The 19,615-nt window shown below is 43.6% G+C and overlaps 1 protein-coding gene across 1 annotated transcript in view; it reads left to right on the forward strand.

Annotated features, from left to right (window-relative positions):
* The window catches only part of LOC106609810 (protein tyrosine phosphatase receptor type R), a 117,833-nt gene extending 98,875 nt beyond the window's left edge, over window positions 1-18,958 (forward strand). Inside the window, 5 exon segments of the mRNA XM_045722423.1 lie at window positions 7,545-7,624; window positions 9,807-9,944; window positions 12,186-12,296; window positions 12,865-13,136; window positions 17,514-18,958. Coding sequence (XP_045578379.1) covers window positions 7,545-7,624; window positions 9,807-9,944; window positions 12,186-12,296; window positions 12,865-13,136; window positions 17,514-17,607 — 695 coding nt within the window. The 3' untranslated portion in view covers window positions 17,608-18,958.
* Window positions 18,959-19,615: the final 657 nt, after the last annotated feature.

Consider the following 19,615-nt stretch of genomic DNA (forward strand, 5'->3'; position numbering starts at 1 on the left):
TGTCTATCTCACACAGCAGCAGTACTGTCAACCTGTCACTGGCTGTTATTGTCAACCTATGGGCTCAAACACACACACACACACACACACACACACACACACACACACACACACACACACACACACACACACACAAAAAAAAAAAAATCTCTGCAGTGCATGATATATTGTTGTTTACAGCAGGCTGGTCGACCTCAATGTTGCTAAGCAACACTGAATACAACCAAACATAGCCAACCGCCACAACCTCTCCTGGTCATACAGGAAGTGTTTTAGTGCTGTCATGTCTGGTTGGTTAGCCTGGTGGACAGTGGGCGGAGTAAGGGGTCAAATATAAACCAAATGTCTGAGATGAGCTGTTCCTTCCTGATTCCTTAAACAGCCTCTATCTGCGTCCCAAACGGTGTCCTATTCCCTATATAGTGTTTTACTTTTTACCATAGCCCTGATCAAAAGTTGTGCACTAAGTAGGGAATAGGGTGCTATAGTAGTGCACTAAGTAGGGAATAGGGTGCTATAGTAGTGCACTAAGTAGGGAATAGGGTGCTATAGTAGTGCACTAACTAGGGAATAGGGTGTCATTTGTGACTTATGCTCTGTGAAGAGTAATACCATTAGAGATCTGCTCTGCTTGGACGGCCTGTTCTCTCTGTCTGGCTGCCAGAGGGGGCGGGGGTGTCTGTCTGTCTGTCTGTCTGTCTGTCTGTCTGTCTGTCTGTCTGTCTGTCTGTCTGTCTGTCTGTCTGTCTGTCTGTCTGTCTGTCTGTCTGTCTGTCTGTCTGTCTGTCTCGTCTGTCTGTCTGTCTGTCTGTGTGTCTGTGTGTGTGTGTGTGTGTGTGTGTGTGTGTGTGTGCTCCTGTCTGCCAGCTCTCATCACAGATGACATCATTCTGTAATGAAAAGACAGTTGGGTTGGAATGTTACTGTCTTCCCGTTCACACCTTAGAACGTTATCAGGTTTCCTGTCTGAACCGGCAGTCTTCCTTCAACACGCAGAGCACAGAGGGGTCTGGGGTTGGGGCCTGGGGTTGAGGTTGGGGTCTGGGGTTGGGGTTGGGGTCTGGGGTTGAGGTTGGGGTCTGGGGTTGAGGTTGGGGTCTGGGGTTGGGGTTGGGGTTGGGGTTGGGGTCTGGGTCTGGGGTCTGGAGTTGAGGTTGGGGTCTGGGGTCTGGAGTTGAGGTTGGGGTCTGGGGTCTGGGGTTGAGGTTGGGGTCTGGGGTTGGGGTTGGGGTTGGGGTCTGAGGTCTGGGGTTGAGGTTGAGGTTGGGGTCTGGGGTTGAGGTCTGGGGTTGGGGTCTGGGGTTGAGGTTGAGGTTGGGGTCTGGGGTTGAGGTTGGGGTCTGGGGTTGAGGCTGGGGTCTGGGGTTGGGGTCTGGGGTTGAGGTTGGGGTTTGGTTAATCAATAGTCCAGAGGCATAGTTCTTTCTGTCCAATGTACCGCAGCATTGCTAAGGAACAGTCCAGACAGAACAGTCCAGACAGAACACTTCAGACAGAACATGCCAGACAGAACACTTCAGGCAGAGAAGTCCAACCAGAACACTCCAGGCAGAACACTTCAGACAGAACACTTCAAACAGAGAAGTCCAGGCAGAACAGTCCAGACAGAGAAGTCCAGACAGAACACTCCAGACAGAGAAGTCCAGACAGAGAAGTCCAGACAGAACACTCCAGACAGAGAAGTCCAGACAGAGAAGTCCAGACAGAACACTCCAGACAGAGAAGTCCAAAGACAGAGAAGTCCAGACAGAACACTCCAGACAGAAAAGTCCAGACAGAACACTTCAGACAGAACACTTCAGACAGAGAAGTCCAGACAGAACACTCCAGACAGAGAAGTCCAGACAGAACACTTCAGACAGAACACTCCAGACAGAGAAGTCCAGACAGAACACTTCAGACAGAGAAGTCCAGACAGAACAGTCCAGACAGAACAGTCCAGACAGAACACTCCAGACAGAACAGTCCAGACAGAACACTTCAGACAGAACACTCCAGACAGAGAAGTCCAGACAGAACTCTCCAGACAGAGAAGTCCAGACAGAACACTCCAGACAGAACACTCCAGACAGAACAGTCCAGACAGAACACTTCAGACAGAACACTCCAGACAGAGAAGTCCAGACAGAACTCTCCAGACAGAGAAGTCCAGACAGAAAACTCCAGACAGAGAAGTCCAGACAGAACACTCCAGACAGAACAGTCCAGACAGAACACTCCAGACAGAGAAGTCCAGACAGAGAAGTCCAGACAGAACAGTCCAGACCGAACAGTCCAGACAGAACACTTCAGACAGAGAAGTCCAGACAGAAAAGTCCAGACAGAACACTCCAGACAGAGAAGTCCAGACAGAACAGTCCAGATAGAACAGTCCAGACAGAACACTTCAGACAGAACAGTCCGGACAGAACAGTCCAGACAGAACTCTTCAAACAGAACACTCCAGACAGAGCAAGTGATCTTGAACTAAGAAATAGAGAGGAAACAGGATGGGGTGTTATATCCTGACCTGTCCACATGCATGGGCTGACACTGCTGTCCGTCAAAGCCTTGTGAGCTGGGTCTAAATGAACCCTCCAGTCACTAATATATCTATCTGATTCTATTAGCTGGAACCCTCCAGTCACTAACATATCTATCTGATTCTATTAGCTGGAACCCTCCAGTCACTAACATATCTATCTGATTCTATTAGCTGGAACCCTCCAGTCACTAACATACCTATCTGATTCTATTAGCTGGAACCCTCCAGTCACTAATATATCTATCTGATTCTATTAGCTGGAACCCTCCAGTCACTAACATATCTATCTGATTCTATTAGCTGGAACCCTCCAGTCACTAATATATCTATCTGATTCTATTAGCTGGAACCCTCCAGTCACTAATATATCTATCTGATTCTATTAGCTGGAACCCTCCAGTCACTAACATATCTATCTGATTCTATTAGCTGGAACCCTCCAGTCACTAACATATCTATCTGATTCTATTAGCTGGAACCCTCCAGTCACTAACATATCTATCTGATTCTATTAGCTGGAACCCTCCAGTCACTAACATATCTATCTGATTCTATTAGCTGGAACCCTCCAGTCACTAACATATCTATCTGATTCTATTAGCTGGAACCCTCCAGTCACTAACATATCTATCTGATTCTATTAGCTGGAACCCTCCAGTCACTAATATATCTATCTGATTCTATTAGCTGGAACCCTCCAGTCACTAACATATATATCTGATTCTAATAGCTGGAACCCTCCAGTCACTAACATATCTATCTGATTCTATTAGCTGGAACCCTCCAGTCACTAATATATCTATCTGATTCTATTAGCTGGAACCCTCCAGTCACTAACATATCTATCTGATTCTATTAGCTGGAACCCTCCAGTCACTAACATATCTATCTGATTCTATTAGCTGGAACCCTCCAGTCACTAATATATCTATCTGATTCTATTAGCTGGAACCCTCCAGTCACTAATATATCTATCTGATTCTATTAGCTGGAACCCTCCAGTCACTAACATATCTATCTGATTCTATTAGCTGGAACCCTCCAGTCACTAACATATCTATCTGATTCTATTAGCTGGAACCCTCCAGTCACTAACATATCTATCTGATTCTATTAGCTGGAACCCTCCAGTCACTAACATATCTATCTGATTCTATTAGCTGGAACCCTCCAGTCACTAACATATCTATCTGATTCTATTAGCTGGAACCCTCCAGTCACTAACATATCTATCTGATTCTATTAGCTGGAACCCTCCAGTCACTAACATATCTATCTGATTCTATTAGCTGGAACCCTCCAGTCACTAACATATCTATCTGATTCTATTAGCTGGAACCCTCCAGTCACTAACATATCTATCTGATTCTATTAGCTGGAACCCTCCAGTCACTAACATATCTATCTGATTCTAATAGCTGGAACCCTCCAGTCACTAACATATCTATCTGATTCTATTAGCTGGAACCCTCCAGTCACTAACATATCTATCTGATTCTAATAGCTGGAACCCTCCAGTCACTAACATATCTATCTGATTCTATTAGCTGGAACCCTCCAGTCACTAACATATCTATCTGATTCTATTAGCTGGAACCCTCCAGTCACTAACATATCTATCTGATTCTATTAGCTGGAACCCTCCAGTCACTAACATATCTATCTGATTCTATTAGCTGGAACCCTCCAGTCACTAACATATCTATCTGATTCTATTAGCTGGAACCCTCCAGTCACTAACATATCTATCTGATTCTATTAGCTGGAACCCTCCAGTCACTAATATATCTATCTGATTCTATTAGCTGGAACCCTCCAGTCACTAACATATCTATCTGATTCTAATAGCTGGAACCCTCCAGTCACTAACATATCTATCTGATTCTATTAGCTGGAACCCTCCAGTCACTAACATATCTATCTGATTCTATTAGCTGGAACCCTCCAGTCACTAACATATCTATCTGATTCTATTAGCTGGAACCCTCCAGTCACTAATATATCTATCTGATTCTAATAGCTGGAACCCTCCAGTCACTAACATATCTATCTGATTCTAATAGCTGGAACCCTCCAGTCACTAACATATCTATCTGATTCTATTAGCTGGAACCCTCCAGTCACTAACATATCTATCTGATTCTATTAGCTGGAACCCTCCAGTCACTAATATATCTATCTTATTCTAATAGCTGGAACCCTCCAGTCACTAACATATCTATCTGATTCTATTAGCTGGAACCCTCCAGTCACTAATATATCTATCTGATTCTATTAGCTGGAACCCTCCAGTCACTAACATATCTATCTGATTCTATTAGCTGGAACCCTCCAGTCACTAACATATCTATCTGATTCTAATAGCTGGAACCCTCCAGTCACTAACATATCTATCTGATTCTATTAGCTGGAACCCTCCAGTCACTAACATATCTATCTGATTCTATTAGCTGGAACCCTCCAGTCACTAACAGATCTATCTGATTCTATTAGCTGGAACCCTCCAGTCACTAATATATCTATCTTATTCTAATAGCTGGAACCCTCCAGTCACTAACATATCTATCTGATTCTATTAGCTGGAACCCTCCAGTCACTAATATATCTATCTGATTCTATTAGCTGGAACCCTCCAGTCACTAACATATCTATCTGATTCTATTAGCTGGAACCCTCCAGTCACTAATATATCTATCTGATTCTAATAGCTGGAACCCTCCAGTCACTAATATATCTATCTGATTCTATTAGCTGGAACCCTCCAGTCACTAATATATCTATCTGATTCTATTAGCTGGAACCCTCCAGTCACTAATATATCTATCTGATTCTATTAGCTGGAACCCTCCAGTCACTAACATATCTATCTGATTCTATTAGCTGGAACCCTCCAGTCACTAACATATTATCTGATTCTAATAGCTGGAACCCTCCAGTCACTAACATATCTATCTGATTCTATTAGCTGGAACCCTCCAGTCACTAATATATATATCTGATTCTATTAGCTGGAACCCTCCAGTCACTAACATATCTATCTGATTCTATTAGCTGGAACCCTCCAGTCACTAATATATCTATCTGATTCTAATAGCTGGAACCCTCCAGTCACTAATATATCTATCTGATTCTAATAGCTGGAACCCTCCAGTCACTAACATATCTATCTGATTCTATTAGCTGGAACCCTCCAGTCACTAACATATCTATCTGATTCTATTAGCTGGAACCCTCCAGTCACTAATATATCTATCTTATTCTAATAGCTGGAACCCTCCAGTCACTAATATATCTATCTGATTCTAATAGCTGGAACCCTCCAGTCACTAATATATCTATCTGATTCTATTAGCTGGAACCCTCCAGTCACTAATATATCTATCTGATTCTATTAGCTGGAACCCTCCAGTCACTAATATATCTATCTGATTCTAATAGCTGGAACCCTCCAGTCACTAATATATCTATCTGATTCTATTAGCTGGAACCCTCCAGTCACTAATATATCTATCTGATTCTATTAGCTGGAACCCTCCAGTCACTAACATATCTATCTGATTCTATTAGCTGGAACCCTCCAGTCACTAACATATCTATCTGATTCTATTAGCTGGAACCCTCCAGTCACTAATATATCTATCTGATTCTATTAGCTGGAACCCTCCAGTCACTAATATATCTATCTGATTCTATTAGCTGGAACCCTCCAGTCACTAACATATCTATCTGATTCTATTAGCTGGAACCCTCCAGTCACTAATATATCTATCTGATTCTAATAGCTGGAACCCTCCAGTCACTAATATATCTATCTGATTCTATTAGCTGGAACCCTCCAGTCACTAATATATCTATCTGATTCTAATAGCTGGAACCCTCCAGTCACTAATATATCTATCTGATTCTATTAGCTGGAACCCTCCAGTCACTAACATATCTATCTGATTCTATTAGCTGGAACCCTCCAGTCACTAACATATCTATCTGATTCTATTAGCTGGAACCCTCCAGTCACTAACATATCTATCTGATTCTATTAGCTGGAACCCTCCAGTCACTAATATATCTATCTGATTCTATTAGCTGGAACCCTCCAGTCACTAACATATCTATCTGATTCTATTAGCTGGAACCCTCCAGTCACTAACATATCTATCTGATTCTAATAGCTGGAACCCTCCAGTCACTAATATATCTATCTGATTCTAATAGCTGGAACCCTCCAGTCACTAACATATCTATCTGATTCTAATAGCTGGAACCCTCCAGTCACTAATATATCTATCTGATTCTATTAGCTGGAACCCTCCAGTCACTAACATATCTATCTGATTCTAATAGCTGGAACCCTCCAGTCACTAACATATCTATCTGATTCTAATAGCTGGAACCCTCCAGTCACTAACATATCTATCTGATTCTATTAGCTGGAACCCTCCAGTCACTAACATATCTATCTGATTCTAATAGCTGGAACCCTCCAGTCACTAACATATCTATCTGATTCTAATAGCTGGAACCCTCCAGTCACTAACATATCTATCTGATTCTAATAGCTGGAACCCTCCAGTCACTAACATATCTATCTGATTCTAATAGCTGGAACCCTCCAGTCACTAATATATCTATCTGATTCTATTAGCTGGAACCCTCCAGTCACTAATATATCTGATTCTATTACCTGGAACCCTCCAGTCACTAATATATCTATCTGATTCTATTAGCTGGAACCCTCCAGTCACTAATATATCTATCTGATTCTATTAGCTGGAACCCTCCAGTCACTAACATATCTATCTGATTCTATTAGCTGGAACCCTCCAGTCACTAATATATCTATCTGATTCTAATAGCTGGAACCCTCCAGTCACTAATATATCTGATTATAATAGCTGGAACCCTCCAGTCACTAATATATCTATCTGATTCTATTAGCGGGAACCCTCCAGTCACTAATATATCTATCTGATTCTATTAGCTGGAACCCTCCAGTCACTAACAGATCTATTGTCTCCTGTAGATCCACATTCCAGAGTGATCCTGAGGACCAAGAGCTCCTTCGACCCTCTCAGCAGCTACATCAACGCCAACTACATTAGGGTAAGTTATGCACACACACACACACACACACACACACACACACACACTCAATGCTAGTTATAGGGTAAGTTATTACAGCATCCACCAGGCATGTGAGCCCAGGGACTGTTCTGGGTTCTTATCCATTGTTTGTGAACACATTAAATTGTGAACCCAAACCAAAGCAAGTGGATGCTGTGGTTGTAAAAGAACAGTGATCTCTTAGTTAGAGCCCAAATTACACATGATAGAGCTCTCATAATGAACAGGTAAACAGCTTTTCCTGAAAGTTGGCTGTACAGGTATGCATAGTCAGATTAATACACAGATTAAAGTTGGTGGTACAGGTATGCATAGTCAAATTAAAACAGATTAGAGATTAGAACTGAACTCATGAAACATAGTTACATTTTTTTAATTCTATCACCCTGGTTTCCAACTGGTCATCTTTAGCTTAGTTTATGCAGTCATATTTCATATTATATTATGCAGTCATATCCCAGTGTTGTTGAACTGAGGTGTGTGATATAAGACTGGGTTTGTTTAAAGTTATTGTTCCCTTTTTAAACAAACAAACAACTTCAGATTCTCCTTATCAGGTTTCTACATCTTGGGAAAGAAAAGCGTAGCAGTGAGGCCAGGGGAGAGAGGACATTGTTTCTGATGTTTCCATGTAAATCTATGGAGAAAACAGAAGGAGAAAGAAGCAAGGCCGGAGTCAGAGGAACTAGTGAACTCACTCTTTAATGACCCGTTGGGCTGCAGATACAATAGGGTCACTTCCCCTGTAGTCACTGCAGGAAGCTCAACTACTAGGATGACTCCAAAATGGCACCCTATTCCCTATTTAGTGCACTACATTCTGGTCAAAAGTAGTGCACTATATAGGAAATAGGGTGCCATATGGGACATAACACTCTCATTTTCTCTTTCACACCATAGAGGCTATTCAGACCTGCTGTGGTTTATCTCTCCCTGGACAGTAGCTAACACCGTAGAGGATAATCAGACCTGCTGTGGTTTATCTCTCCCTGGACAGTAGCTAACACCGTAGAGGATAATCAGACCTGCTGTGGTTTATCTCTCCCTGGACAGTAGCTAACACCATAGAGGATAATCACACCTGCTGTGGTTTATCTCTCCCTGGACAGTAGCTAACACCATAGAGGATATTCAGACCTGCTGTGGTTTATCTCTCCCTGGACAGTAGCTAACACCATAGAGGATATTCAGACCTGCTGTGGTTTATCTCTCCCTGGACAGTAGCTAACACCATAGAGGATATTCAGACCTGCTGTGGTTTATCTCTCCCTGGACAGTAGCTAACACCATAGAGGATATTCAGACCTGCTGTGGTTTATCTCTCCCTGGACAGTAGCTAACACCATAGAGGATATTCAGACCTGCTGTGGTTTATCTCTCCCTGGACAGTAGCTAACACCATAGAGGATATTCAGACCTGCTGTGGTTTATCTCTCCCTGGACAGTAGCTAACACCATAGAGGATATTCAGACCTGCTGTGGTTTATCTCTCCCTGGAGAGTAGCTAACACCATAGAGGATATTCATACCTGCTGTGGTTTATCTCTCCCTGGACAGTAGCTAACACCATAGAGGATAATCAGACCTGCTGTGGTTTATCTCTCCCTGGACAGTAGCTAACACCATAGAGGATATTCAGACCTGCTGTGGTTTATCTCTCCCTGGACAGTAGCTAACACCATAGAGGATATTCAGACCTGCTGTGGTTTATCTCTCCCTGGACAGTAGCTAACACCATAGAGGATATTCAGACCTGCTGTGGTTTATCTCTCCCTGGACAGCAGCTAACACCATAGAGGATATTCAGACCTGCTGATTTGGCCCAGCGTTGTCCGGGTTTGGCCGGTGTAGCTCGTCATTGTAAATTTGTTCTTAACTTACTTTCCTAGTTAAATGAAGGTTAAATAAAAAATTAATAAAAAATAAATAAATAGCAGCACACATTAAGACAGAAATATGAACACCTAATGAATGGGTTAGTGACTCTGCTGTCTAAACAACCTGTCCTTTCATCATGCCTTAACAAGCTAGTCCCCTGTCTAGTGACGGTTTATAAAAACTGTTTTGGGTCCAGTCAAGGATTCCTGTGTACCAGTTTGCTAATAGTCCTCCCTCCCTCCCCCCTCCCTCCCTCCCTCCCTCCCTCCCTCTGTCTCTGCAGGGTTACCTAGGCGATGAGAAGGCCTACATCGCCACCCAGGGTCCCATGATCAACACAGTGAATGATTTCTGGCAGATGGCCTGGCAGGAAGACTGTCCTGTCATCATCATGATCACCAAGCTCAGGGAGAAGAACGAGGTATGGGTGCACACACACACACACACACACACACGCACACGCACACGCACACGCACACACACACGCACGCACGCACGCACCCACTCACACACATACTAGGGTTGAATAGCGGGAACTGGGTTACAGAGATTTACCACCCAAACCCACTCCCTTTTCCCCGGGATAAATCACAGTGAAAAAACTGTAAATTATAATAAGTTATTTATTTTGACGTGAAATGGAACTGTTAAATTATATGTGATGTTGAAATCTGCATGATCAATCATCAACACTCATGGCGGGGACAGACAGCACCTCTCAGCATGGAGCGCAGTAGGACTACAGTTGCTGCAGCAAAGTCTATGCTACACTAATATAAGGACTGAATGCGCGTCTAATGTACACATCTCCCCCTGTAAAAGATGATTCCAAATAGGTAATGCTGTTGTAGGTTGATATACAGCCCTATAGATATAGATGTCCTAGCCTACCTCTTTCAGCTGATACATTCCAGTATTTCTTAGAACGACCAAGTTTAAACCTCACTGACTGATACCAGCGGAGGAAACTTTTCATGACAGCTGAGACAGAGCTGTTTCCAGACAGCTGAGACAGAGCTGTTTCCAGACAGCTAAACTGTTTCCAGACAGCTGAGACAGAGCTGTTTCCAGACAGTTAAACTGATCATGACAGCTGAGACAGAGCTGTTTCCAGACAGCTAAACTGTTTCCAGACAGCTGAGACAGAGCTGTTTCCAGACAGCTAAACTGTTTCCAGACAGCTGAGACAGAGCTGTTTCCAGACAGCTGAGACAGAGCTGTTTCCAGACAGCTACCGAGACAGAGCTGTTTCCAGACAGCTGAGACAGAGCTGTTTCCAGACAGCTGAGACAGAGCTGTTTCCAGACAGCTGAGACAGAGCTGTTTCCAGACGGCTGAGACAGAGCTGTTTCCAGACAGCTGAGACAGAGCTGTTTCCAGACAGAGCTGTTTCCAGACAGCTGAGACAGAGCTGTTTCCAGACAGCTAAACTGTTCATGACAGCTGAGACAGAGCTGTTTCCAGACAGCTGAGACAGAGCTGTTTCCAGACAGCTAAACTGTTCATGACAGCTGAGACAGAGCTGTTTCCAGACAGCTGAGACAGAGCTGTTTCCAGACAGCTAAACTGTTTCCAGACAGCTGAGACAGAGCTGTTTCCAGACAGCTGAGACAGAGCTGTTTCCAGACAGTCAAACTGTTTCCAGACGGCTGAGACAGAGCTGTTTCCAGACAGCTAAACTGTTCATGACAGCTGAGACAGAGCTGTTTCCAGACAGCTGAGACAGAGCTGTTTCCAGACAGTTAAACTGTTTCCAGACAGCTGAGACAGAGCTGTTTCCAGACAGTTAAACTGTTTCCAGACGGCTGAGACAGAGCTGTTTCCAGACAGCTGAGACAGAGCTGTTTCCAGACAGCTGAGACAGAGCTGTTTCCAGACACCTGAGACAGAGCTGTTTCCAGACAGCTAAACTGTTTCCAGATGGCTGAGACAGAGCTGTTTCCAGACAGTTACACTGTTTCCAGACAGCTGAGACAGAGCTGTTTCCAGACAGCTGAGACAGAGCTGTTTCCAGACAGCTGAGACAGAGCTGTTTCCAGACAGTTAAACTGTTTCCAGACGGCTGAGACAGAGCTGTTTCCAGACAGTTACACTGTTTCCAGACGGCTGAGACAGAGCAGTTTCCAGACAGCTGAGACACAGCTGTTTCCAGACAGCTGAGACACAGCTGTTTCCAGACAGTTAAACTGTTTCCAGACGGCTGAGACAGAGCTGTTTCCAGACAGAAAGCAGTCAGCTAATCTTCATAAAATATCATTAACATATGGCTCATCAGGCTCAGGTAGCATCAGGCTTGAATTTTCATGCTGATCAATGCTCTAATCAATTGAAATATAAAGCATATTCATATGGTTTATATGCTTTAGAATGACATTTCTGGTTTTGGCGGGAAATACCGGTTTACTCCGGGAGAAAAGTGATTTATTCTCGGGATGGAACATTTTTTTAAATACCCGGGGAAATATTCAACCCAAACACACACACACAAACACAGGAACCCATAGGTATAAACAAATATGTACGTGATTCTACACATGTACATTTGACAGGATGCATGACATAATCCTGTTTATCATGTGATATTGACAAGGGTTTAATACCCTGGATCAAAAATGATTGGTGATACGATAACATGTGTAGTGATGAATGATTTCTGTTCCAGAAATGTGTTCTGTACTGGCCAGAGAGGCGTGGTATCTATGGCAAGGTGGAGGTGCTCATTAACAACGTGACAGAGTGTGACAACTACACCTGCAGGACCCTCATCCTGAAGGTACTTTATCACTTAGTGATGGAACCCATTCTTCACATGACCATACTGGATCGCTTCTATCTATTTACTATACACTTAACTCTCCATTGAAAATCTACACTTTTAAAAGTTCATGTTTTGTTGACTCATACCCAAATAATGTTGTTGACTCATCCTATAGGCCCTACTTGTGTTTGTGACCAAAGCATAAATTGGAGAAAATAAAACACTTCAAAAAACCCCACCTCAAACATTTATCTCAAACAGACCGTTTACAAAATGCTTGCTATTTTCTCATAGAGGATGATGTCATCCTCCTGAAGAGGATGAACTGGCCAATCATCGATCTACTCGCATTAATATTTTTTTATGACTGGTATACACCCACACTATTCTGTTGTTGGGGTACGCCCACATCATTCCAAAACAGAAAAGCTGCTTATTAACATCATTTATTAAACATTTTTAGAAGGAAAACTATTTCACTCACATTGTCATTGATTATACGTCATATTTCATAGAAATCTGTAAGCACTGGACAGTTACTTTAAGTTAGACTGAAACCACAATCTTGATCTTACTTTCACAGCAAGGGGCCCAGAGTCGTGTGGTGAAGCACTACTGGTACACGTCATGGCCGGACCATAAGACCCCAGACAGTGCCCAGCCCCTGCTCCAGCTGATGAGAGACGTGGAGGAGGACAGGACGGGCTCCCCATCGCAGGGACCCGTCATCGTACACTGCAGCGCAGGGATTGGCCGAACGGGCTGCTTCATCGCCACGACGATAGGCTGCCGTCAGTTGGAGCTGGAGGGAGTGGTGGATGTGCTGGGGATTGTGTGTCAGCTCAGAGCGGACAGGTGAGTTACCAACACCTGGTGTATTAGACAGTATGTGGAATAGGTCCAATGTAGTACAATATGTTTACAGCAAACAGGTGAGTTACCAACACCTGGTGTATTAGACAGTATGTGGAATAGGTCCAATGTAGTACAATATATTTACAGCTGACAGGTGAGTTACCTACACCTGGTGTATTAGACAGTATGTGGAATAGGTCCAATGTAGTACAATATGTTTACAGCAGACAGGTGAGTTACCTACACCTGGTGTATTAGACAGTATGTGGAATAGGTCCAATGTAGTACAATATGTTTACAGCAGACAGGTGAGTTACCTACACCTGGAGTATTAGACAGTATGTGGAATAGGTCCAATGTAGTACAATATGTTTACAGCTGACAGGTGAGTTACCAACACCTGGTGTATTAGACAGTATGTGGAATAGGTCCAATGTAGTACAATATGTTTACAGCAAACAGGTGAGTTACCAACACCTGGTGTATTAGACAGTATGTGGAATAGGTCCAATGTAGTACAATATGTTTACAGCTGACAGGTGAGTTACCTACACCTGGTGTATTAGACAGTATGTGGAATAGGTCCAATGTAGTACAATATGTTTACAGCAGACAGGTGAGTTACCTACACCTGGTGTATTAGACAGTATGTGGAATAGGTCCAATGTAGTACAATATGTTTACAGCAGACAGGTGAGTTACCAACACCTGGAGTATTAGACAGTATGTGGAATAGGTCCAATGTAGTACAATATGTTTACAGCTGACAGGTGAGTTACCTACACCTGGTGTATTAGACAGTATGTGGAACAGGTCCAATGTAGTACAATATGTTTACAGCAGACAGGTGAGTTACCTACACCTGGAGTATTAGACAGTATGTGGAATAGGTCCAATGTAGTACAATATGTTTACAGCTGACAGGTGAGTTACCTACACCTGGTGATGATAAAGCCATGTCCTCATTCCTGCTTGTATGCTACTGTGTTTGTGTTGCTCTAATGACCATCAGTGATTACAGACAGACAGACAGACAGACAGACAGACAGACAGACAGACAGACAGACAGACAGACAGACAGACAGACAGACAGACAGACAGACAGACAGACAGACAGACAGACAGACAGACAGACAGACAGACAGACAGACAGACAGACAGACAGACAGACAGACAGTCAAGATGGATCAAATCAAATGTTATTGGTCACATACACATGGTTAGCAGATGTTAATGTGAGTGTAGCGAAATGCTTGTGCTTCTAGTTCAGACAGTGCAGTAATATCTAACAAGTAATCTAACAATTCCCCAACAACTACCTAATACACATCTAATGGGAAGGAATAAGACTACGTACATATAAATATATGGATGAGCGATGGCCGAGCGACATAGGCAAGATGCAATAGATGGTAATAGGTACAGTATATACATATGAGATGAGTAATGTAAGATATGTAAACATTATTAAAGTGGCATTATTTAAAGTGACTAGTGATCCATTTATTAAAGTGGCCAGTGATTGGGTCTCAGTGTAGGCAGCAGCCTCTCTGAGTTAGTGATGGCTGTTTAGCAGTCTGATGGCCCTGAGATAGATGTTTTTCAGTCTCTCAGTCCCAGCTTTGATGCACCTGTACTGACCTCGCCTTCTGGATGGATGCGGGGTGAACAGGCAGTGGCTCAGGTGGTTGTTGTCCTTGATGATATTTTTGGCCTTCCGGTGGTGTAGGTGTCCTGGAGGGCAGGTAGTTTGCCTCCGGTGATGCGTTGTGCAGACCTCACTACCCTCTAGAGAGCCTTGCGGTTGATGGCGGTGCAGTTTCCATACCAGGCGGTGATACAGACCAACAGGATGCTTTCAATTGTCCTTCTGTAGAAGTTTGTGAGGGTTTTCAGTGACAAGCTAAATTCCTTCAGCCTCCTGAGGTTGAAGAGGTGCTGTTCCGTGGGTGGACCCTTTCAGTTTGTCCGTGATGTGTACACCCAGGAACTTAACATTCCACCTTCTCCACTGCTGTCCCTTCAATGTGGATAGGGGGCTGCTCTCTCTGCTGTTTCATGAAATCCACCATCATCTCCTTTGTTTTGTTGACATTGAGTGTGAGGTTATTTTCCTGACACCACACTCCGAGTGCCCTCAACTCCTCCCTGTAGGCTGTTTCATCATTGTTGGTAATCAGGCCCACTACTGTTGTGTCGTCTGCAAACTTGATGATTGAGTTGGAGGCGTGCATGGCCACGCAGTCATGGGTGAACAGGGAATACAGGAGGAGGCTGAGCACACACCCTTGTGGGGCACCAGTGTTGAGGATCAGCGAAGTGGAGATGTTGTTTCCTACCTTCACCACCTGGGGGCGGCCCGTCAGAAAGTCCAGGACCCAATTGCACAGGACGGGGTTCAGACCCAGGGCCTCCAGCTTAATTATGAGCTTGGAGGGTACTATGGTGTTGATTGCTGAGCTGTAGTCAATGAACAGCATTCTTACATAGGTATTCCTCTTGTCCAGATGGGATAGGGCAGTGTGCAGTGTGATGGCGATTGCGTCATCTGTGGACCTGTTGGGGCGGTATGCAAACTGAAGTGGGTCTAGGGTGGCAGGTAAGGTGGAGGTGATATGATCCTTGACTAGTCTCTCAAAGCACTTCATGATGACAGAAGTGAGTGCTACGGTGCGATGGTCATTTAGTTATCTTTGCCTTCTTTGGTACAGGAACAATGGTGGAAATCTTGAAGCATGTGGGGACAGCAGACTGGGATAGGGAGCGATTGAATATGTCCATAAACACACCAGCCAGCTGGTCTGCGCATGCTCTGAGGACGCGGCTAGGGATGCCGTCTGGTCCAGCAGCCTTGCGAGGGTTAACACGTTTAAATGTCTTACTCACGTCGGCCACGGAGAAGGAGAGGGGGGGCCCGCAATCCTTGGTAGCGGGCCGTGTCAGTGGCACTGTATTATCCTCAAAGTGGGCAAAGAAGGTGTTTAGTTTGTCTGGAAGCAAGACGTCGGTGTCCGTGGCGGATGTGGCTGGGTTAGGACAGTCAGACAGACAGTCAGGATGGATGTGGCTGGGTGAGGACAGACAGTCAGGATGGATGTGGTTGGGTGAGGACAGTCAGACAGACAGTCAGGATGGATGTGGCTGGGTGAGACAGACAGTAGGATGGATGTGGCTGGGTTAGACAGTCAGACAGACATTATACGTGGCTGGGTGAGGCAGTCAGACAGACAGTCAGGATGGATGTGGCTGGGTGAGGACAGTCAGACAGACAGTCAGTATGGACGTGGCTGGGTTAGGACAGTCAGACAGACAGTCAGGATGGATGTGGCTGGGTGAGGGCAGTCAGACAGACAGTCAGGATGGATGTTTCTGGGTGAGGACAGTCAGACAACAGTCAGGATTGCTGGGTGAGGGCAGTCAGACAGACAGTCAGGATGGATGTTTCTGGGTGAGGACAGTCAGACAGACAGTCAGGATGGATGTTTCTGGGTGAGGACAGTCAGACAGACAGTCAGGATGGATGTGGCTGGGTGAGGACAGTCAGACAGACAGTCAGGATGGATGTGGCTGGGTGAGGGCAGTCAGACAGACATTCAGGATGGATGGTAGGAGGGATGTAGGTGGGTGTGACATAAATCATGCTAAGAAACTTGTACATGAGACACTGTTTTTCTTACAAGAGAGGAACAGAATGTGATAATATGTTCCTATCTCTTTCAAACACACACACACACACACACACACACACACACACACACACACACACACACACACACACACACACACACACACACACACACACACACACACACACACACACACTCATCCCCTGAGCCTGAACAAGGTTTAAGCTGAAATATCTCCCACAGCCTGTCTGTACCAGGATAAAGCACTCATCCATTAGGATGAAGCAGTAGCCTGCAGCTCAACAGGGTATCAAGGACTTCATAATGTTGCCTTGGTTGAGCTTAGTTAATCATTGAACAGAATGTACTGAAGCAAACTGCCACTGTACCGTTTCGATGAGTGAGTAAGAGTTTAAATGACCTTTTATCGTGACTAATTACCACAGGTTTAAATGAGCTGGAGAGAATCCTAAATGGTTAATGTATTATGAGACAGAACATTGGTAATTAATGTTCCAAATGTTCAGCAGCACTAAAATAAGAGAGAGGTTTTTCAGTCACAGTATGAGATGGATACATTATTTTTCAGACAGTAGCATGGCCACAATTCATGGAAGGTTTAGTTTATTATAATACTTTTCCACTCCTTGTATTTCATAGCATGTTACTAACATGCTGACACTGTTACTGGTCCATTCTGTTCTTTTTGCCGTGATTCTAATGGCTGCCTTGTCTCTGTGTGTCTTTTCAGAGGAGGCCTGATCCAGACAGGGGAGCAGTACGAGTTTGTCCACCACGCCTTGAGCCTCTTCGAGACCCGCCTCTCCACCGATACTGGCCAATGAACAGAGGCCAGGAAGTTTTCACGGGACATGCCAGGTTTTTTCAGGAAGTGGAATTTAATTCCCCCTAGTGGGAAGGACCTATCTTACCTGGTGACTGTGAGGTCATGTGACTAATGAGGAAGTGGATGTTTGGGTGACGATTGGATGGTAGATGTCCTTGTGGGCTTAGTCTTTGTGGACATGTATGGACAGCCTGGACTGCTATTGGCTGATTGATTGAGTCACCTTACAGAGAGAGAGAGACGGAGGTATGGACAGCCTGGACTGCTATTGGCTGATTGATTGAGTCACCTTACAGAGAGAGAGAGACGGAGGTATGGACAGCCTGGACTGCTATTGGCTGATTGATTGAGTCACCTTACAGAGAGAGAGAGACGGAGGTATGGACAGGTGATTTAGTCTCTGAATGTAACGTATGCTTTCTTCCCTTCCTCCTTTTCCTCCTCCTCTTCTTCTTCTTCTTCTACTACTTCCTGTCATTCGTGAGCAGCTCTGCTTCTGAAAACGTTGTTGTGAGCAACCTGCCTCTGTCCAATCAAACTTTCTGATACTGCAGCTCTGTCCAATCAGATTGCCTGATATTGATTCTGTAGTATACCTACACTCTGACCTCTTACTACTATGTGCTACAGTAGATGGGTAGGTAGTCTGTGGTCCTTGAATCGTCCATGGTGTTTCTATTAAAAAGCAAAAGGTACGTTGTCGAAATTAATAGCACTTGTCTTTGTGACTTTACTAGGATATTTTTGAATTATGATTTTTATTTTTAACTATGTGCTGATACACAAAGGGTATTATTCTAAAGACTGTTATAATCTATTGGAGGATGGCTTTTCTCTCAGTAACACACTAGAAGCTGCCCCTCTGCCATATAGTATACCTCTGATAGCATGTTGATCATCCATTGAAACATCAGTGTATGAAAGGTGAGGGAACGATTGGGCCTGTCTGCACGGTACTACACATCAAAAGGTCTTTACGCTATGGGGATGGCCATTATACACACTGAATTGGAAGCAAATAACAAAAAAAGCCAGCCGACACGCGGCCCTTCAGGAATTGAGTTTGGCAGCCCCCTGCTATAGGCCACCCTATAGATCTACCTTATTCACAGAGAACTGTCATGGACGCCGTGTGATCCAATGTTGTTCCATACCAAAGCTCGATGTTATGACTTACTGTGTGATCTACCCTGGCTCTGAAATGGCATGACATTTCATCAGTAAATTAATCTTACTACCAAAACACTTTTTTTTTTTCAGACAATCATTTATTTTCCATTCCTTAGCTTTCAAATCCCTCCTTAGGTATATTGCTTTGTAAATTAAAGGCCCAGTGCAGTCAGAAACATTATTTTATTTCTGTGTTTAATATGTATTCACATACTATGATGTTGGAATAAGTACCTTACAAAAGTAAGGCAGTTAATTGAAATTGAGATAAAAACGGCTGCGTTGGACCTTGAAGCATCACAGATAATTATATGACTACTTTCTTTACCAAAATGTAAACGTTATGCGTTTAAATGACAATGGTGCACTCATGTTTTGTTTAATTGTTGATCATATAGATTAAATTATAGTAATAATAATACTTTTAGTTTTATACAATATTAAGATCATGTTTTGATGTGTAACAGTAAACTTTTAGACATTATGTTTCTCTGTATGACTGAATGGTATAGATTCCCATACACTTTATCTCTGAAACAAAACAATTATTACAATGATAAGGTCAATCAGACACGGATTATCTGACCCTGATTTCAAACTCTGATATACTGTAGCTTCTGAATGCCAAATACATACAGTTGAAGTCGGAAGATTACGTACACCTTAGCAAAATACATTTAAACTCAGTTTTTCACAATTCCTAACATTTAATCCTAGTAAAAATTCCCTGTCTTAGGTTAGTTAGGATCACCACTTTATTTTAAGAATGTGAAATGTCAGAATAATAGTAGAGAGAATGATTTATTTCAGCTTTTATTTCTTTCATCACATTCCCA

The sequence above is a fragment of the Salmo salar genome, chromosome ssa07, assembly GCF_905237065.1.
Source record: "Salmo salar chromosome ssa07, Ssal_v3.1, whole genome shotgun sequence".
Lineage (NCBI taxonomy): Eukaryota > Metazoa > Chordata > Actinopteri > Salmoniformes > Salmonidae > Salmo > Salmo salar.